Source organism: Stigmatopora argus, chromosome 20 (assembly GCF_051989625.1).
Source record: "Stigmatopora argus isolate UIUO_Sarg chromosome 20, RoL_Sarg_1.0, whole genome shotgun sequence".
NCBI lineage: Eukaryota > Metazoa > Chordata > Actinopteri > Syngnathiformes > Syngnathidae > Stigmatopora > Stigmatopora argus.
In genome coordinates this window covers 7576982-7597620 of record NC_135406.1, presented here as the reverse complement: position 1 = coordinate 7597620, position 20639 = coordinate 7576982, and the positions used below count along the sequence as shown (strand labels likewise).

The following is a 20639-nucleotide window of genomic DNA, read 5'->3' as shown; positions in this document are numbered from 1 at the left end:
TGGTAAAACATTTACACACAAGGGAAAGTTAAATATTCATGCAAGAACACACACTGGTGAAAAACCATTTTCGTGTTCAGTTTGCGGTCAAAGATTCACACGGAAGGAACACTTAAATAGTCATGCAAGAACACACACAGGTGAAAATACATTTTCGTGTTCAGTTTGCGGTAAAAGATTTACACGGAAAGAAAGCTTAAAAATCCACACAAGAACCCACACTAGTGAAAAACCATTTTCGTGTTCAGTTTGCGGTCAAAGATTCACACGGAAGGGAAACTTAATTCGTCATACAAGAACCCACACTGGTGAAAAACCATTTTCGTGTTCAGTTTGTGGTAAAGCCTTTTCTCAACAGCATTACTTAAAATCGCACACAAGCACCCACACTGGTGAAAAACCATTTTCGTGTTCAGTTTGTGGTCAAAGATTTACAGAGAAGCGACCCTTAAATCGTCATGCAAGAACCCACACTGGTGAAAAACCATTTTCGTGTTCAGTTTGTGGTAAAAGATTTAAAGAGAAAGAAAGCTTAAAAATACACACAAGAACCCACACTGGTGAAAAACCATTTTCGTGTTCAGTTTGTGGTAAAACATTTACAGAGAAGGGAAACTTAAAAAGGCACACAAGAACCCACACTGGTGGAAAACCATTTTCGTGTTCAGTTTGCGGTAAAACCTTTTCTCTACAGCATCACTTAAAAAGACACACAAGAACACACACGGGTGAAAAACCATTTTCGTGTTCAGTTTGTGGTCAAAGATTCACACAGAAAGGAGACTTAGATAGTCATGCAAGAACACACACGGGTGAAAATACATTTTCGTGTTCAGTTTGTGGTCAAAGATTTACACAGAAGGGAATCTTAAAAATACACACAAAAATACACACTGGTGAAAAACCATTTTCGTGTTCAGTTTGTGGTCAAAGATTTACACAAAAGGGACTCTTAAAAACGCACACAAGAACCCACACTGGTGAAAAACCATTTTCGTGTTCAGTGTGTGGTAAAACATTTACAGAGAAGGGAAACTTAAAAAAGCACACAAGAATCCACACTGGTGAAAAAACATTTTCGTGTTCAGTTTGTGGTAAAAGATTTACAGAGAAGGGAACCTTAAAAAAGCACACAAGAACCCACACTGGTGAAAAACCATTTTCGTGTTCAGTTTGTGGTCAAAGATTTAAAGAGAAGAAAACCTTAAAAATGCACACAAGAACCCACACAGGTGAAAAACCATTTTCGTGTTCAGTTTGTGGTAAAAGATTTACAGAGAAGGGAATCTTAAAAATGCACACGAGAACACACTCGAGTGAAAAACCATTTTCGTGTTCAGTTTGTGGTCAAATATTCACACAGAAAGGAAGCTTAAAAATCCACACAAGAACCCACACTGGTGAAAAACCATTTTCGTGTTCACTTTGTGGTCAAACATTCACACGGAAGGATAACTTAATTAGTCATGCAAGAACACACACAGTTTAAAAGTCATTCTCGTGTGCAGTTTGCGGTAAAACATTTACAGATAAGGGAACGATAAAAACCCACACAGGTGAAAAACCATTTTCGTGTTCAGTTTGTGGTCAAACATTTTCCCAAAGGAGAAGCTTAAAAGAACACTTATTAACCCACACAGGAGAACAATGTGTTCCTGCTCAGTCTGTGGCCACAGATTCGCTACAACAGCCTAATTAAAAAGCTACACAATTCAAAAACCTTTTCCAGGTGCAGTTAATGTTCCAACATTTTGACAGAAGGGAACCTGAAAAGAAGACTTAACAACCCGCAGTGGCGAAAAGCCCTTTCTTTGCTCAATTTTTGGTTCAACACATTGGTTAAAAATACTTAATAATACATAATACTAAGTTTGTTGCCAAGGATTTATTCATAAGACTTAAAAGACACAAATGTGTGTGTGTATGTTATCTATCAATTGGCAAAAATGATGAGAATCCCTCGTGTCATTTTTGAATCATGTTGATAAAATTAGTCTGCTGTGAATTTGTGTCTGTTTGAAAAAGAGAAAAACAAGTCAAATGTTGTTTTATTTCATTTAATCTTCAGAATTTTCTATTAGCTTTGTAAACTACATTCTTTTCCTTTTTTAACTATAAGAACTTACTTTGGGTTCATTTTGGAGTAGTTTTCCTTTTTATATTTATCCAAACGGATTTGATCTGTATGTAAATAGACCTGGCAGTTGGTATATGAAGTCAAATTTGAATTGTTTTTTATTTTATTTTAATGTTGAACAAACGGATAATACTCAATATTCTTATGTATAATCATTAGTATGAAAAAAATATTGATGGCTTGAAACTTATCGTTGTGAAATGTACATTGCTTTCACCTGTGGTCACCTCCCCTGTGTGTCACCCACCTGTTTTCCATGTCTCGTTAACCCATGGCTTACTGCTTCCTGTGGCTTTTTGTTCATTTTAATTTTGGGGGGTGTAATTTTTGATTTTTGGCTCATGTTTTCAGTTTGCTCTTTGTGTTTTGAATTAAAACTCTTTATGTATACCGTAATGATTGTATTGACTCACTACGAGTGATGGGTTTGTGAGCATCACTTGTCATTTCCATACAGTGACCCACTGCTTCGCAGAATACTGACACCTGGTGGACATTAAAAACCACTGCAGGAAACTTTATACAAAAAACCCAAGGGTGCATTAACGCCAACTCGATGTCATGTGGGCCGGACTATTTTAGATATAATATTTATATATATATATATATATATATATATATATATATATATATATATATATATATGTATATGTATGTATATATATATATATATATATATATATATGTATGTGTATATATATATATATATATATATATATATATATGTATATATATATGTATATATATATGTATATATATATATGTGTATATGTATGTATGTATATGTGTATATATATGTATGTATATACATGTATGTATATATGTATGTATATATATGTATATATACATATTTAAATATATGTATATATATGTAATTATATGTATATATATGTATATATATGTATATATATATATATATATATATTTATATGTATATATATATATATATGTGTATATATATATATGTATATGTATGTATATATGTGTATATATATATATGTATATACATGTATATATATATGTATATGTGTATATATATGTATATATATGTGTATATATGTGTATATATATATATATGTGTATATATATGTATATATATGTATATATATATGTGTATATATGTATATATATATGTATATAGATGTATATATGTGTATATATGTGTATATATATATGTGTATATATATATGTGTATATATATATATGTGTATATATATGTATATATGTGTATATATATGTATATATGTGTATATATATGTATATATGTGTATATATGGATATGTGTATATATATGTGTATATAATAATAATCGGACATAGGCCATGTCGTCATTACCACAACACAAAAAAGCCTACTTGTCATCACACGCAGAAACTGCGTGTGACGAAATTGATGGTGCTTCTCCATAAGCTACGTTTAATCGGCAAAAGACCTAAATAAGTGTAAGTTACGGACCTGTAATTTGTCATTCCGCTGTTGTGGATACAGGTCGCTTACCTCTTGATTACATACAGGTCGCTTACCTCTCGATTACCGCACACTGTCTGCCACTTACCTTCCTTCAAGTCAGCTAGTAGGAGGCAGATCACCAACCAAACATCTATTCATATGCCGCAGAAGGGAATGTGTGTATGTTAGCGCGAGTTTAGATGTCTGATGGATGTGGGGAAAAAACTGTCCTTAAGCCTATTTGTCCGAGCTTTGTGGGACCTATAGCGTCTGCCAGAGGGCAGCAGCTGGAACAGATTGTGACCAGGGTGGTAAGGGTCCCCTATGATGTGCTTGGCTCTGCTGAGGTAACGCGGGCTGGCAATGTCTTCAAGTGAGGGCAGAGAGCAGCCGACAATCCTCTGGGCAGTGTTAATCACTTTCTGCATGGCCTTTTTGTCTGCCGCCGTGCTTCCAGCGTACCACACTGTGATGCCGTACGCCAGGATGCTCTCTACAGTGGTTCTATAGAAGGTTCTCAGAAGATTGGAGCCCAAGTTGTTCTTCCTGAGTACCCTGAGGAAATGGAGTCGTGTCTGAGCCTTCTTCACCACTGCCGTGGTGTTTGTAGACCATGAGAGCTTGTCCGTGACGTGGACCCCCAGGAATTTAAAGGACTGGACCCTGTCTACACATACTCCATTTATGAGGAGTGGGGCCAGATCTGTGCCGTGTTTGCGAAAGTCCAAGATTATTTCTTTAGTTTTCGTGGTGTTCAGTGTGAGATTGTTCACCGAGCACCACGAAGACAAATTGTTGACCTCATCTCTGTAAGCCGACTCATCCCCTCCTGAGATGAGTCCGACCACAGTGGTGTCGTCAGCGAATTTGATGATGGCGTTAGACTGGTGGGTGGTTGCACAGTCGTAGGTGTACAGGGAGTACAGAAGAGGACTCAGTACACAGCCTTGAGGGGAGCCAGTGCTTAGTGTAATGGAGGAAGAGAGGTGGGGACCAAGTCTAACAGTCTGTGGGCGGTTGGTCAAGAAGTCCTTTATCCAGCAGCAGATTGAAGAGGATAGTCCAAGGTGGGAGAGTTTGTCAGTCAGAATGTCCGGTTTTATGGTATTGAAGGCTGAGCTGTAGTCAATGAAGAGCATCCTCACGTAGTTCCCAGGGTGTTCCAGATGGCTCAGTGCTGTATGAAGAGCAATGGCAATAGCATCATCAGTGGACCTATTTGCCCTATAAGCAAACTGGTGAGGGTCAATTGAGGGAGAGATTGTATTCCTGATATGGCGGGCTACCAACTTTTCAAAGCACTTCATGATCACAGGCGTGAGGGCAACAGGCCTATAATCATTCATGCTGCCAATGGTTGGCTTTTTGGGGACAGGGATGATGGTGGCAGATTTCAGACAAGATGGAATGATGGATAGTTGCAGGGAACAATTGAAAATATTTGTGAAGACTCCAGCCAGCTGGTCAGCACAGGCTTTGAGCACCTTCCCAGGTACTCCGTCAGGGCCCGCAGCCTTCCTGGTGTTCACAGACCGCATTACCAGTCTCACTTCCTGTTCCCGGAACGTCAGTGTATTGCTGCAGGGTGGTGGTGGGGGTGTTGAGACTGGGCCTGATTTGTCAGTCTCAAAGCGGGCAAAGAAACGGTTCAAATTCTCCGCTAGTGAGGCATCTGCATTAACAGACATAGTATTGTTGTTGTAGTTGGTAATATGTCGTATTCCTTGCCACATCTTCTTTGGGTTATTTTCTGTGAAGTGCTCCTCAATTTTTTTGGTATATGCTGCTGTTAGAATTATTATGAATATTCTATATGTGTTGTAAGCATTTTTCAATAAGTAATAAGGCTATAAACCAATTCATGGAACCATGGACACTTTTCCTCCACATCGTCTTCTCAAGGCCCCACAGCTCGAGGACACATTGTTTTCACACACGCTTTTCGGCAGAACACAACGGGACTGTTTTGACGGGACTCCAGCAGAAGATGGCGATAATCGCATTATTGTTTGAAAATACGGCTTTGCTTTGTTTACCTTGAAAGCATTCCTCACACTGTTGTTTTTCTAACCAGCGAGGGTGTTATTGTACTGATTACATAACCATGTTTTTCGAGTGTCGCGATTAAATACAATGATTCAGTTACTGCAATTCAGAATGCACTGTGGACTAAGACGGCGTCGCATCGCATTTTCCTTGCAAGTTGTAGGCAGAGTTTGTTGAAAGATGTTTTTCCTTTTTTAATTAAATATTACTAATAATGATTTAAAAGGTTTGAATCATTATTCCAACATTTGGTCCTTCGAGTAGCCGGGGTCAACAAACCGATGGGGAATCCAGACGCTGCGGTTTAATATCTGGAGTGACCGTGCACGGCGAGAATCCCTTTTCCAGGCTGGACTATTTCTCAGCAGCGCCTGTTTTCTAATCGGTTGACGACTATCCTCTTGGTAAGCATCTTTCGACATTTCTGCCGAGTCCGCGTGTGATGGCTGCATATTGTTGACGGGTTCCGAGTGCGTGAAGGGCATCACACGCGAAGGCCTTATTTTGAGAAGTAAGGCTCGCGTCCTGGGGATTAGCGATTTTAAAAAACCCTGTGGATACTAGTCACTAGCAGGTAGACACGGTGTGGTCTATAAACGTCTGCCGTGTACAAAAAAAAAAAAGGTACTACGGTGGCACACAAATCCACTCCAAAAAAATGGGTGGTGCAAACAGTAAAACGGCTATTGACGATCCTAAGATGCGTCTGCCGTGTACAGATTGGATTGTTGAAAATCAAAGCGCTACAAGGGTTAAACACCTAAACTTATGGATAAATAAATATGGATTTGCTGGCCAGCTTAATATGCATAAGATATTGATACTACAGGATGAAATACGTGCTAAACATGGGGGAAACCTTAACAAAATGGAGCAGGAGGGATATAATGATACCTATTATTGGTTTATGATACATGGGTTAAATCAGTTGATAGCGGTGGGACTGGAGACACAGAGGCTGTGTTATTCCACAGAAAAGAGGACGGCTAGCCCGGTGGGGAAGAAGTGTGTTGTTGTTGTTGGTAAAAAGGAGGGCCCCCTCCGACAAATATGACCAGGTCGGGAGGGCCCGTGGGGGACGTGGGGAGAAAACGCTATCTCCCCAGCCTGGGGCGCCGCCAATGAGTGATGTGTTATTGAACGATATCCCATGATCGAAGTTGCTGATACTAATGTGGGCAAGGAGCAGGCTCCTACTAAATTTGGATGTTCGAATCCAAAAGCTGATGGTGGCCCGTTGTGTCATGACGGTGGTAATTTGAATTTGTGAGTGCATGAACTGATTGATCGGGTTACGGGGAAGTTTAAAACAAAAGTTAATTATACCGTGATCAGCAGAGCTAAGCAGAGGGATGGTGAGCCTTTTGCAGAATATCAAATCAGGATGACGGCTTGTTTTAAGGCCAACAGCGGCCTCGCTGAAGACCACGCGGTGGGCAGCCTTTATCAGGAGCAGCTAAAAAATGTGTTGCATGCTCATTCAAATTATACGCTTAGGGAATGGGTTGAAAAACATTGGGGAGACAGGGCTACGGGCACGCTTGAACAATACGTAAATCAGGCGATCCATGCAGAAGAGGTGTTAAAAAAGAAAAGAAAGGGGGGGGCACCCTCTAACGAGGACGGGATTTTTGACCAAAATAAGGGATGTGAACGTAAACCTTTTAACAGGGATAATGAAAAAAAAATACGCAGGGAAGTTCAACAGAAATCGAGGTAACAGAGAGAAAATCTGTTGGATCTGTGGGAAAATAGGTCATATATCCCGCGATTGCCCAAATAACAGGGCCTGTTGGATCTGTGGGAAAATAGGTCATATATCCCGCGATTGCCCAAATAACAGGGCCTCTAAAAGTGAAGGCAAATCGGCATGACTAGTCGGGGGGCCTGCTCAAAACGAGAAATGGATTTGAGCAGAGGGAAGTGGAACTAAATTTAGCGGAGATATTGGCACTTGATACAATTAAACCTGAAATCACACTGTTCGTGAATGGGATGCAATTAAAATTTTTGTGTGATGCTGCTAGGCATACTTGTTAATAGTAACTAAATGTACTGTCAATGTACTGGAATGAAATGGCTTATTGTGGCTTATCCTGGTTTCGTTCCCGTCTGCTAGCGGGAATATTTTGGTTAACAGAAATACAAAACAGCAAATTAAATGTTTAGCGGGGTTGCCAAAACTGCGTTTTGGTCAGACTCTAAACTTGCCGAATAATGCTTTGATTGCGGGGGGAGCGCTCTGTTTTGGTGCGGCTGAATATTAAAATAATTGGCCTTGGGGGTGCTGAAGCAAACTTGAGGGCAGAAATGGGTTTTGCTATGTTATAGTTGTGCTTGCAGCATATTATAATTATGGGGTCTTGGCAAACTATGATGATATGATGATATAGTTGGTTATCGGGAGAGTAATTAATTTAGTTTATTAATTTAGTCTTCTCTAAAAAATAATTGCTCACAGGAGGCACAAGAGGGGAAGGATTGGGCACAAAGAAAAGAGAGCACTTAGGAATGTCAACATTGATAAGCTGCTTCTGCAGCGAGCGTGAAGGTCACAGTCAGCGGGTAAGGGCGCGCTTCCGTTTAAACATTTCAGAATAAGAACAAAACATGGTCTGCAAGGGATGCAGAGTTCCGCGATTATCTTCGCATTTATTTTTGGGATTTAATCAGAAATGTCTTTCAAGGTGATAGAAGATCTGTTTGGCTTTGGAATTGGGAATAATACTGTTATTATTGGTTTCTTTTTACTTTAATATAGGAGATTGGCTGGTTAAAGAAAAATGAATGGATTTTTTTACAATATTATGGCATATTGGTTACAATTTGTGGGTCCTTTATTAAGCATTGAAAATTGTAATTAGGAAATGCCTAGTAAAAGGTGGATTTCACTAATTTAATTATTGTAGATTTTTCTTGTGGTAACAGGGAGCTATAAGAAATGGCTCTTATCTTAAGTAAACATAATATGGGGTGCAATTTATGTCTTAGGTATTAAGGGTTATTTGGTTGTTAAAGAAATCAGACATGAAATTAACAATGCGGAAATGAGAAATTTCATGGCATTCGTCCAAATTGTTAGGTAAATTGAACCTGGCTGGGGTAGATAAGATAATTGGTTAAGGATAGGCATAGTTTCCCTAGAAGAAACATGGAGCGTCTTTAGGTGCACAAAAGACTTTCCTTGTTTGACCTGAAGGGGGCGTATGCTTTGGTAGGTCATATTGATGACTATTGGGACGTTATTACTGTCTATTGCTTTAGGGGCATACAAATTAAGAATTTAGCCAAAACCTACTGCATTGCAATTATGGGGTTAATACAACTGAATGTTACGGTGATAACGATGGGCAATAACAAGCTTAGATAAAGGGGAATATCTACAAACAAACAAAAAAATCTAAATTCAGGTAGGGCCTTCCATGGTGTGAAACAAGTGATGAAATAATGTCTATGTTTTAAAAATAACATCTCCAAATTATAAAATATCAACCTTGGGGAAATGCTTTAAGTAGATGGGTTGATTAGAATGGGCAAAATTCGATAACATTGAAAGGGGGTGAGATAAAGTTTTTACAAACGGTTAAAATACAAAAAGGGGGTGTGTGTGTGTTTCAATGTGTCACAACTTTTCCGTTATTGCCTTATTGGCGAATAGATAGTTAATCACAGCCACTCGCATGGCAATCTACATGCTGACTGAATGGGGTAAGGGGCGGTGGCAATTGAACAAATTTCTATTTTTAGATATGTGGCATGTGAATCTAATACATTAATTATCTAGTTTCTTCAGGCATCAATCTTGCGGTTCGAGGATCTACTAATGCGGAGTGGATCCAGACCTTCCGGAGTGTGGAGTATTCCTGGTGTCCTCAAGAATTCGTAGGTTTTCTCTGGGTACTCCAGTTTTACTCCAACAAACCAAAATTGTGGATGATTGGGGGAGCACTCAAAGCAAATTCCTTGATTATGAGTGCGAGCGTGGATGAGTGTCTGTCTTTTGTGTTGTAATTGGCTGGCCACCAAGATATATCAATATTCTAATATCAAGGTGGAATATTTCTGAAATCGCTGATAAGCCTTTCAAGGACGGCGGTGGCAGAGTAGGACAGAAACAAAAAGAAAAGAATTTCGCCAAATGAAATTTTTTGATTTCTGCAATGGGGAATTTTGGGAACCTGGGGGACTAAACAAAAACAAAAGACTTATCTGGGAGGGCTGCCATTTTGAGTCATGGTAAATTTCATGCCTCAAAAAAGGGGGAGGTTATATATTCAATCTATATGCAGATATATGGCAAAAACACGGGCGATTCCCCCTTATGTCAAGCTACAAAAGCTACGTATCCATTTCAAGGGATACACATGGAATATGTGTGGTACATAATCCTAAAACAGATTGGGGAAACCTTGTTGCAGAAACTGGTCTAGATTGGCAAGCTTGGATGACACACGTGTGCAAAAAACCATCAGGCCTTCGATAAAATTAACCCATACGGTGGGGCATTACAAATCATAATTCAGACTGACAAATTAACTTGTGAATCTTTGTCTGACGTTTTTCCTAAGTCCATGGGTAAGAAGGTCGTCGGAGATGGAAACACCCGGATCCGCCATAGTAAAATTAAAATCTGAGATGACCAGAGAATTCATTTCTGCAACGGGGAGTTCCCAAACGGGAGGCGGTAAGAAATAATTGGTTATTGTTGATGGAAAATGCAGCTATTATAAATCAAACCTGTATCAAACCTGTATCAAACCTGTATAACATGTATGGGGGGCCGACCTCTCTTAAGAGTAGTACCCGCGCAAATTACCCCTGATTGTGTAAAGGAGATAATGCAAAATTTTTAGTGTTATATAAAGGTCTCATACTACAAGTTCTGTTTAGAAGTGTTACACAAAAGAGGAAATAATTTATAATTAGAATTATACCAATATTTATTACAATAATTTATACCAATTATTGTGGCATAAAGGCTCATTGAACTGTACTCATATATTGATCTTGGATTGAATCGAATTTTACCAGACTGTAATATCTGTACATACTGTATCGTTTTTCAAAGAATTGATATTGACAAAAGATGTAAGCCCAAAATGTATGAAATGGAATAATGTCTACCCAGTTACAACGGCAGCAAAGGACAAGCCTAACTTTTCAACACATGTCGCGTTTAATCATTTTACCTGCTTAGTCCTCACAGGGCACGGACCGGCACTGGGAGCGATAAATGTGACGTGGTGTGCCCACGTCCTAAAACAGACTACACCCCTGATTCCACGTTCTGACCTATGGTGGTGGTGGGGTCAAAACAAATTATACGACTCCTGCCAAAATGACAGCAGGACTTTGGGCCTTGGTCTCACTGCTATTACCAGTGTCTGTTTTTCCATCTACAGTAGAGGAGATACAATTGGCCGCACAGAAATCAGGTATGATGGCGGGCCCCTCGCGACGGCGTCGCATGGAGAGAGGGTGATCCGACATACATTGATGCGATTGGCATCCACGAGGATGAGTATAAGTTGGCTAATCAGATCGCAGCAGGTTGGGAGTATATTTTTCTTTTAATTACTCCAAACAAAAATGTTGATTGGATAAATTACCTGCATCACAATGTCCAAAAACTTGGAAATTATACTGAACAGGGATTTGTGGCGATAAAGGAACAACTGGCAGCCACTAGTCTGACGGCGTTCCAGGATCGTGCAGCGGTTGAAATGCTTCTTGAAGGAGCAGGGGGCGTATGCAACGTTTGAAAATGTTGCACTCAACAACACGCCCCCCACTGGGTCCCACACCAGGGCCAACGATGGCCTGCAGACCCTAAACCGCAAGATGAAAAAGCATCCTGGAGTAGAATAATGTCCGCTGACAGATTTGTGGCCTCACTAATAATGATTTGGCCTAATTTGTGGTAGCCCTTTTTGCTACGATTTTGACATTATGTGGGTGTTGTATTATTCCCTGCTTAAGATCTTTGATGAGCCGACTTATAACCACTGCGATTGCCCCTACAAATTCCAAATTGCATGAATTATATCTCCTACTGAAGTGCTGACACTAACAGTGAATTCCAAGAGCATGGTAATTACGAGGATGGATTGGACGAAAATGATCTTATTTTCTGCCGAACGAATAGAGCCTAAGCGGGTAAAATTAAAACAGCCAACGGTGATATCCCTCTATTTTGAATTTGTCATAAAATGAATAACAAACATATAGTAAAAGGAGGGAATGTTAGAATTATTATGAATATTCTATATGTGTTGTAAGCATTTTTCAATAAGTAATAAGGCTATAAACCAATTCATGGAACCATGGACACTTTTCCTCCACATCGTCTTCTCAAGGCCCCACAGCTCGAGGACACATTGTTTTCACACACGCTTTTCGGCAGAACACAACGGGACTGTTTTGACGGGACTCCAGCAGAAGATGGCGATAATCGCATTATTGTTTGAAAATACGGCTTTGCTTTGTTTACCTTGAAAGCATTCCTCACACTGTTGTTTTTCTAACCAGCGAGGGTGTTATTGTACTGATTACATAACCATGTTTTTCGAGTGTCGCGATTAAATACAATGATTCAGTTACTGCAATTCAGAATGCACTGTGGACTAAGACGGCGTCGCATCGCATTTTCCTTGCAAGTTGTAAGCAGAGTTTGTTGAAAGATGTTTTTCCTTTTTTAATTAAATATTACTAATAATGATTTAAAAGGTTTGAATCATTATTTTTGTCTATTGAATTTGCTAGCAAATCCAATAAGAATATTGAGTGTTATTCAAACATGATACATTTGAATGAAAATGATTGATATATTGAATCTAGGATCTAAGAAACATGATTAGAAATATGGTGTGAAAGATAATGAATTTGCTCAAAATAAATAAATAAGTAGTACAATGTCCTTATACTTTTGTCATATTATAAGATGAATCACAATGTTAAACCGATTTAACGTGTCATTTTTTTGGTAGTTCCAATAAAACTCTTTTTGGGGAAAATACTTTTTGGGTCTTTTTGTTGACAAAATCAGCCTTCCAAATTCAAAGGTGACAAAAAAGAGAAGCGTTATTTGCTCAGATTTAATGAACACATTAATTTGAACAATTTGACAAATTAATATATAAAAGATTGTTTTCTTTCTACAGGTGTGAAAATACGCTAACTTCTGAAATTAACGGTAAATTGAGTTTATCTTTTTGATGTTGAAGGGGATAATTGGGAGATATGTAACTAGATTTTTATTTTATGTGCAACTATTGGAAAAACATCGAGTAAGAAAGTTTTATAGGAGATGATAGACAAACTACAAAGGGAATGTAATGTTAAATGTTTGCAAAAAACTACTAGATTGGGGTATTGCTCATTTCAAACAACTGCGCGATACACATTATTCAATGAATTTGGAGTTTTTGATTAGCATGCATTTTATGTGGCTTAATTGCTGTAAAGGGTACAGGCTTAATATATTAATCCTTGCAAACAGGGGGAGATTGTGATTCAATTCTATTGAAAAATATACTGTTAGGGTTATTAGTCTTACATTATTATATATTTGCTCGCAATGAAGTACGCTTTGCTTTACTTAGCTCATTAACACAAGAAAAGTTATTATAGTCTACATCTGCTTGCAATGAAGTAAATGCTTTGCTCCTTAGTTAGACCAAACAACAGGAACGTCGAATCCTTTTGGACTGCTGGGATGTGGAGAAGAACCTTCGTCTCTACATGTCCTTCATTTGTTTTGAGAGCTAAAACTTGTATTGTAACTAGGGTCCTTTACTATTGACTTCTCACTCCTATTTTCCCAACCCTCCCTTGAGAGCTGAGACGTCCATTGTAACTATGGTCCTTGAAGCTAAAACAGGGGAAAGATGCGTGTAACGTGAGAATGAACCTGAACAGAGACGAGTCGATTCGATTCTCTCTTGCAAGAATTTCACAGAGGATTGCCCCATCTCTTTATTTGTGCGGGCATTTGAGAATGCCTATTGGTGAACTTATCATACCACTACTAGGATCCAAGGGTGAAGAGATCATCCTGCCTTTAACTTCCCCAGTAGCCACTAAGTGCTACTCACTGACTATCACTCATTCCTTCATCTATGCTCCAAAGTGCCCTGTCAACTTGATGGGCCAGGACCTTATAAAGATGTGTCCTGTCCAGATGGACAACAACTCCAAGACTCTCCTGCAAGGCACCACCAAGCAACTGCCCCAATCTTTGCTGTGTGGGATAGACTGGCTAGTTGGCTTAATAATTGTTTGTTCATGTCGCGCCATGTGGCCAAACTCGCTTTACAATTGTTTGTTAAGATCGTAAAATGTAAGATAGACTGGCCAAACTGGCTTTGCAATTGTTTGTTAGGATCGTGGAATGTAAGATAGGCTAACTAGCTGGCTTTGCAATTGTTTGTCAAGATCGTGGAATGTAAGATAGGCTAATAAGCTGGCTTTGCAATTGTTTGCTTGTATTGTGCGATGTGGCCAACTAGCTTAATAATTGTTTGTTCGAATCGCGCGATGTAAGATAGGCTGCGGCAGTTTGTGTGAGCTATAAAAATATCGTGTTTGCATACAACTTAGCCCTGCAAATGTCTAACCATATCAGCCTAAAGTTTTGTTTACATAAACTTTGTCCTACATCACTGTCTTAGAAATATTTCCCTGTTTTCCTATATAAAGACTGACCCACTGTTCATTCGGAGAGAGACTTGCAAAGGACACCACGCTGAGCGGTTCACCACTGTTAGAGCTCTCTCTCCATCTTGCAGTCTGGTAATAAACCTATTTCCTTTAAATTGATCTCACTTTTTCTGTGCCTATTCCTGAAGTTGTATTACAGATCTATCAGCTGACATCTACTGGGCTCGCATTAACACCGACTCCGACGGCTGGAAACAAGCCGAACACTACTGGCCTTTGTGACTGCCCTGGGTACGGCACCTACGTACATATGATTTGGTTTCTGACTGCTTGCATTGCACGCTCTACTATGATAGGCAAGGTAATGAGGTCTATACTGATTCGTTACAAACAATTGAAGGACACACTTGGCAAATACATTGTGGCGATTTGTTTATTGGTAACCCGGAGTGGCTTTCAATACACATTTTTCTGATGAACAATTAAAATGGTACATGAAGGATAACCCGCCAGATCCCACCATGTCACCATCTCATCCACATGTTTCCATGATGATATCTCCTCACTTGGTATTTGTCTCCTTGACTGCCCCCTCAGGTCAGTGGTGTGCTCCTGGATCAGCTTTCGCATATGGCCGATTCATTCCAACTCGGTATTTGTCTCCTTGACTGCCCCCCTCAGGTCATTGGTGTGCTCCTGGATCAGCTTTCGCATATGGCTGATTCATTCCAACTTGGTCTCAATCGTCGAAGCTTATTGACAAGGACGATGTTTAAAACGTTAAGACAATTTGGAAAACAAACACTTTTTAATCAGTGCTTTTTTGATGAAAATGTTGACCATAATTCTTGCTGAACTTTTATTCTTGACAATGACACTAACCTTCAGAACAATACTGCTCCACCTCCAGGAAAGGTGGACCACTAAAAAAGTAAACGTGCGGGGGTCTCTTTTAAGGTGCTCAGTCAGCTTGATGTCTGCCATCTATAGAAGAAATGGCATAATGAACATTTTGATGGAGAACATTGCATCGGTACGAAGTGGGTTAAGGATGACTCGCATGAGTTTTTTCTTGTAAATGTACTCGTTCTCTAAGCATCCTTGACCACCTTGCACACCATCATGGACTTCAAGAGGAAGATTTGTCTATTTTTCCCCATGCTCAAGGCTATTCTTGAATCCCAGACCTTGAAGGAATCCTGCAGGAGTAGCTCTCCTTGTGACTCAATGCATTCATCAAAACCTGAAGGGGGAGAGATGAAGGTGACATGTAAGCAAACTGGACTTGATTCGTGAGCAAATGTTTTGCCATCTTGTCATCAGCAGACGATCCAACAATGACAAAGCAGTCAGTGGGGTTATAATAGACTGACACGTGTTGACGAGACAATTAGGAACACCTGGGAAACACAAGAGGGAGGAAGGATACACCAGGGGCGGAGACACGACAGCTGAACACAATGGGCAATCACTCAGACAGGAAACCAGGCGGGAAAAAGCATAACAAAACCAAGCAACCCTAACAGTTTGTCTGTTGTGTACTAAAGGAAGTTTAAGATTACATCCATGTTCGTTTCAGTGAGCTGTTTATGTTTTGTTTCATTATGTTAGGGGACCTTCATGAGACAAAATAAAAGGTGATGTTGAATTAATTTCTTTCTAATGGGGTTCAGGTTTACGGAAGCTGATCGCACTCACCTTGAAAATAAAATAAAGTCCTGGCCGTTTTTCAAATTAATTCATCTTTGGTGTGGTGTTGTTTTTTTGAAGTATTTTTTTTCTTTGTTTTTCAAATTAATTTATTGTCTGAGGGTGTTTTTCTTTGTTTTTCAAAATGTATTTTTGGCGTTATGTTTTTGAATTATTTTTTTCTTGTTTGTTTTTCGTTTTTATTTATTTTTTCCTCAGAAAAAAAATACATTCAAAAATCGAGCAAACAGCAGTTATCGACATATTTGGAAGTCTCGCGTGGACTGCGTCCCCCAAATTCTAGACAGGAGGATCCGTGCTCGCGTACACACCTACCTCCATTCAGCACAATCATGTTTTATCCAGATATTTGGCAAAGACAGTGCGAGACAGCCCAGTCATCAAGTCACCTTAATGACAAGTACGCTTCTAAGTTTCCTCTCGTATAGAATTTGAAACTCCTCTTCTTGGCCACTCTGTAGTCAAACATTCATTTGGAAGGAAAACTTAAAGCATCACACAACAAACCCACACAGCGCAAAGACCTTTTCAAACATTCAGTAAGAGAGCAACTTTTTTGCTCAGTTTGTTGCCAATGTTTTATTCCTAAGGACAGGAATTTCTTTTCTCATATTTAGATGTAATTTTCCATTGTTTTCACTTTTTTTACCTGTCTTGTTCAGTTGTTTTTTTAACTGGTAATGCATTTTCTTTTTGTTGAGAACATGCTCTCAAAGTGTATGAAAATAGAATGCAATTAATCACTTGTTGTTAATATTTGAAATAGATGACAAAAAGAAAAATGGACTAAATGTAATGAAATAAAAATGAATTTTCCTATTTGACTATTTTCTGTTCCTTTTTCACAATGAATTTTAGGCCTTACCTGACATGTTTCGCGGTATCACTTCCGCCTTCATGAGAATATCAAGGCATTTCAAAAAAACAATGCGTTTTTTATCAAATTCCGATCTTGTGAAAATGATGCGATCAGGTCAGATTTCCGATCTGATTTTTGATCAGTAGGAATCCCTCAGGAGAAAATGAGAAAAGAGAAGTTTTACCGAATTACTAATTTTCAAGAACAAATTTTCACAGCAATGGTAACACTTGGAAGTGGGGTAGTTTGCTTCTACCAAAAAGAACTGATGTTTGTAGCACAGAATGGTTTCGATCCATTGAGCCCTGGATTATGGGCCAACCACGCTTCCGCTGCACCACTCTGCTTCTTCTGACATATTACTTCACAGTTCACAAGGTTACTCACAAAACTAATCAATCAAATCGAAGCAGATATACTGAGAGCACGTGGGTATTCCCACCTGCTGACGGAGCTCCTGAGGACCACCAGCGCAAGAACCTCGGTCTCGGCCGGGGACTGGCATAGCCTTGGTTAGTCCTGCTATTCACAGAGTCATCCATTACGCATTTAAAAATTTCCATTACAATAAAAAACGCGGTACGAGACATTCGGCCCCGGGATTTACAAATCAAGATACCATGTTGAATTTAAACTTGCACTTAAGCTAATAATACCCCACCGACGAATCATTACCTTATCGTGGTGGTGGGGTTTGTGTGTCCCAGTGGTGGGGTTTGTCAGTCCCAGTGACCCTTGGAGCTATGTTGTCCAGAGCCTTGTACCCCTGGTAGGGTTATCCATGGCAAACTGGTCTGATGCGAGGGATCAGACAAAGAATGGCTCAGAAGACCTCTTATGATGAGCAACATTATTGGACGACATCTTCCCTCACCCGGACGCGGGTCACCGGGGCCCCACTCTGGAGCCAGGCCCGGAGGAGGGGAGCGATGGCGAGCGCCTGGTAGCCGGGCCTAGACCCATGGGGCCCGGCCGGCCGGGCACAGCCCGGAGAGGCGACGTGGGTTCCCCCTCACATGGGCTCACCACCTGTGAGAGGGGCTAAAGAAGGCGATCCCCGGCTGCAGAAACTATCGTTTGGGGCGTGGAATGTCACCTCTCTGGTTGGGAAAGAGCCTGAGCGTGAGGTTGAGAAATTCCGGCTCGACATAGTTTGGCTCAGCACTACACAGCTTGGGTTCCGGTACCAGCCCTCTCAAGGGGGGTTGGACACTTCCAGCATCCCTCCATCTTCGGGTGGGGGGACGGCACCTGATTTGTGTGCATGCACCAAACAGCAGTTCAGAGTACCTACCCCTTTTGGAGTCCTTGGAGGGGGTGCTGGAGAGTGCTCCTTATGGGGACTCCCTTGTTCTGCTGGGGGACTTCAATGCTGATGTGAGACCTCGAGGGAGTGATTGGGAAGAACGGCCCCCCTGATCGAAACCCGAGTGGTGTTCTATTGTTGGATTTCTGCGCTCGTAGTGGATTGGCAATAATGAACACCATGTTCAAGCATAAGGGTGTCCATATGTGCACTTGGCATCAGGACAGCCGCATGTCTTGGATACTCGGGTAAAGAGAGGGACGGAGCTGTCAACCGATCAAAACCTGGTGGTGATTTGGCTCCGATGTGGGGGCAAATGCCAGTGCAGCTAGGGAGACCTAAACGTTTCGGTACCCTATTAGAAGCACTTTCAATTCCAACTCGCCGCTCCCCGCTCGACCTCACCCGTCCGAGCTCCCCGCTCGACCTCACCCGTCCGAGCTCCCCACTCGACCTCGCCCGTCCGAGCTCTCCGCTCGAACTCCCCCGTCCAAGCTCCCCTCATCTCCGTGCCGACTCGCCCGCCAGTTGCACCTGAGCTAAACCCAGCACATTGCTGTTTAGCTCAGTTAGTCAGAGCGTGGTGCTGAAAATGTCTAAGTCATGGGTTCGATCCCCAAGCAGGCACGACCTTTCTAGCGCATGGGCATCAAAGTGGTGGCCCGGGGGCCAAATCTGGCCCGCTGCATCATTTTGTGCGGCCCGGGAAAGTAAATCATGAGTGCCGACTTTCTGTTTTAGGATCACATTCAAATGATTATAGATGTACATTACATTTCCTGATTTTCCCCTTTTTAAAATCAAGCATTGCAATTTTTTAATCCAATTTTTTTCTTTTGTGTTTTTAGTTTAACTATACAAATATTTTCCATTTTCCAATTAAAAAAATATTTTGTTTCCACTTTAAATAAAAAACATGATTAAAAGACATTTTCCAATATTAAGAAAAAAAAGCTCAAACAAACATTGCTTTAGATCTATAAAAACTGAATATTTAGGGCTTTTGAGCCAGTTCTTTTAATCCAATTTAGAACAATTAAAAAAAATCTAGACATTAGATCTAAAATGGTCTGGCCCACATGAAATGTTGTTGATGTTAATGTAGCCCGCAAACCAACCCAGGTTTGACACTCTTGCTCTAGAGAAGGGGTCTCAAACATGCGGCCCGCGGGCCAACTGCGGCCCGCGGGACGATAATTTGCGGCCCCCGTCTTAATATGAAAGATCAATTTTATTTTATTTTTAATTTTTTTTTTTTTTTTTATTTTTTTTATTTTTTTTTTTTACCCCTTTCCTCATGATGGCGCCGTTTAAGTGGCAGCCAGTGGCAGTAGCTCTGTCCACTCATGTTTTTCTTGTTTTACAGCATGTTTTACATGAAAAATTAGAGGGAACATTGACATGCACCTGCTTGTGGCAGGTGTGATACTGGTGTGCCGATAGCGAGCAATGATGATGTCGTGACCGGATGATTCGCCTAAAGACGTTTCGCCGATGGAGGTTTGACAGACGGACAGGTTGTACTAGTATTTGTTAGTTTAATGATTAAATACAAATACTAGTATTTGTATTTAATCATTAAACGCTGTTTTCAGCTGGATTTGACCGAATTTGAGAGCATTTTGAGCCGTTTGGCGAATGGACGTCTATAGACGTTTTTTTGCCTCCATCGCGATATCATCCAGTATTTGTATTTAATCATTAAATGCTGTTTTAGGATGGATTTGACCCGATTGCTGTCATTTTACGGCTCGGTTCTGCTACATCTGCCTGCCCAAGAGTGCTTATTCCCGGACTGCCATTGATGGTAGACGAACATTGATTTTTACTATAATTTGGACAACACCGGCGGCGGGCCGGATTAAAAATCCTAACGGGCCGTATATGGCCCGCGGGCCGAGGTTGAAAAACTTGTACACACACGATCCGGCGGGGCGAGCGTTCGAATCCCGTTTCGGCGGAACCTCCGTTCGGCCGAATGAACGTTCGGTGGAACGTCCATTCGGCGACCTGCCCGTCTGTCAAACGTCCGTCGGCGAAACGTCTTTAGGCGAATCATCCGAGTACCGATGATGTCGCTCACACTGGTACTCAGTGCGCTCGGGGAGGTTGTCTTTCTGCTCAGACCAACAAAAAATTAGAGGGAACTTTGGTTCGGAGCTGAATGAACCAATCACGGTGAGGTATACGGCTCTGGAGGGCGGGACATCGGCCGGACTGTCCAGTGCCTCGCTCACTCACTCATTCATTCCTCCAATCAGCTGGGCGGAGGAGAAGCCGTGAGGCCGATCACTCCGCTCGGCGCGCACACTCCTCCGCTGCTCTCACCATAGAACTGAATGAGGCGCTATGATCCGTGATCCAGCCTGTGTCAGTGTCTGTAGCCATCTCCGCGATTGAAACGGAGAGCGAAAGTGCACATGCGCCACAAACCCGCGCGACTGAATGTGAAAGATCAACCCGAGACTCATTCC

General features: G+C 40.8%; 2 protein-coding genes and 1 long non-coding RNA gene across 3 annotated transcripts in view; all 3 read left to right on the top strand.

Moving 5' to 3' along the window:
• The window catches only part of LOC144065877 (uncharacterized), a 6836-nt gene extending 4303 nt beyond the window's left edge, over positions 1 to 2533 (top strand). The window contains exon 2 of the mRNA XM_077589083.1: positions 1 to 2533. This exon is cut by the window's left edge and continues 745 nt beyond it. Coding sequence (XP_077445209.1) covers positions 1 to 1489 — 1489 coding nt within the window. The 3' untranslated portion in view covers positions 1490 to 2533.
• Positions 1 to 20639, top strand: part of LOC144065881 (uncharacterized) — a 155121-nt gene that overhangs the window by 11809 nt on the left and 122673 nt on the right. The window lies entirely within an intron of this gene.
• On the top strand, positions 4814 to 12350 carry LOC144065961 (uncharacterized). The gene is made up of 2 exons (XR_013297361.1): positions 4814 to 7387; positions 7445 to 12350. It is a non-coding gene; the product is annotated as an uncharacterized LOC144065961 (long non-coding RNA).